The 812-nt window shown below is 69.5% G+C and overlaps 1 protein-coding gene across 1 annotated transcript in view; it reads left to right on the forward strand.

Annotated features, from left to right (window-relative positions):
• The window catches only part of PWWP3A (PWWP domain containing 3A, DNA repair factor), a 14,285-nt gene that overhangs the window by 8,524 nt on the left and 4,949 nt on the right, over positions 1-812 (forward strand). Inside the window, 2 exon segments of the mRNA XM_027769566.1 lie at positions 55-157; positions 212-278. Coding sequence (XP_027625367.1) covers positions 55-157; positions 212-278 — 170 coding nt within the window.

An 812-nucleotide genomic window follows, 5' to 3' on the forward strand; every position in this document is an offset into this window, starting at 1 on the left:
CCAGCGCGGGCGAGTCCCCCGGAACCCCACGCTCCGGCCCTGCCCTGCCCGCAGCCGCCTTCCTCGGAGACTGGCACTGGGCCGGGGCCGACGGCGCCCTTGGCAAGGCCTGGCTGCGGGAGCGTCACCCCCGCGGGGACGCGGCCCACCCGGCCCGGCAATGCCCATGGAGGGCGGGTGCGCTGGCGCCAGCGTGGTGACGGCGGTCTGTCCCCAGGATCACCGTGTGTCTGCGGAGGCTGAAGCACTTCGACTGCAAGGAGAAGCAGGCCCTCCTGGTAGGTGGCTGCGCCCCTGCTCGCCGGGAGGCCGCTCCACGTTCAGCCCTGCCCGGGTCCTGGCCGTGCCACGCTCTCGGAGTGGCTCAAGGAGCTCCGGAACCTCAGCCCAGTGGTCCGGGCGGCCACCTGCGGAGGTGCTGGCCCCACCTCCAATTTTATTTTAACTTTATCCGTTTATTTTAATTTGACCAGACGGATAGAGCGAGAGACAGAAATTGAGAACGCAAACCGCCAGGTTTGGAATTCGAACCGTGGTCAGCCATGCGGGAGTCCAGCATCCTGACCACCACACCGCCTGCTGGCCCCTCACCTCCCACGTTACAGACACGGGCCCTGGCAGGGACCTTGGGCATGGCCGCTCTGTCCCGGGCTGCCCCACGGTGTAGGGGTGGCACGAAGCCGGGTCTGCCCGGCCCAGAGCCGGCGCCCCGGTTGGGCCTCGAGCTCAGAGGTGGCTGCTCACTCCCAGGGCTGCAGCTGCCCCGCCCTGCACCGTGGGCGTGCCGTGGGCCGTGGGGCTAACGGGCCGGC

Source organism: Tupaia chinensis, unplaced genomic scaffold (genome assembly GCF_000334495.1).
Source record: "Tupaia chinensis unplaced genomic scaffold, TupChi_1.0 Scaffold149964_1, whole genome shotgun sequence".
In the NCBI taxonomy this organism is placed as follows: domain Eukaryota; kingdom Metazoa; phylum Chordata; class Mammalia; order Scandentia; family Tupaiidae; genus Tupaia; species Tupaia belangeri.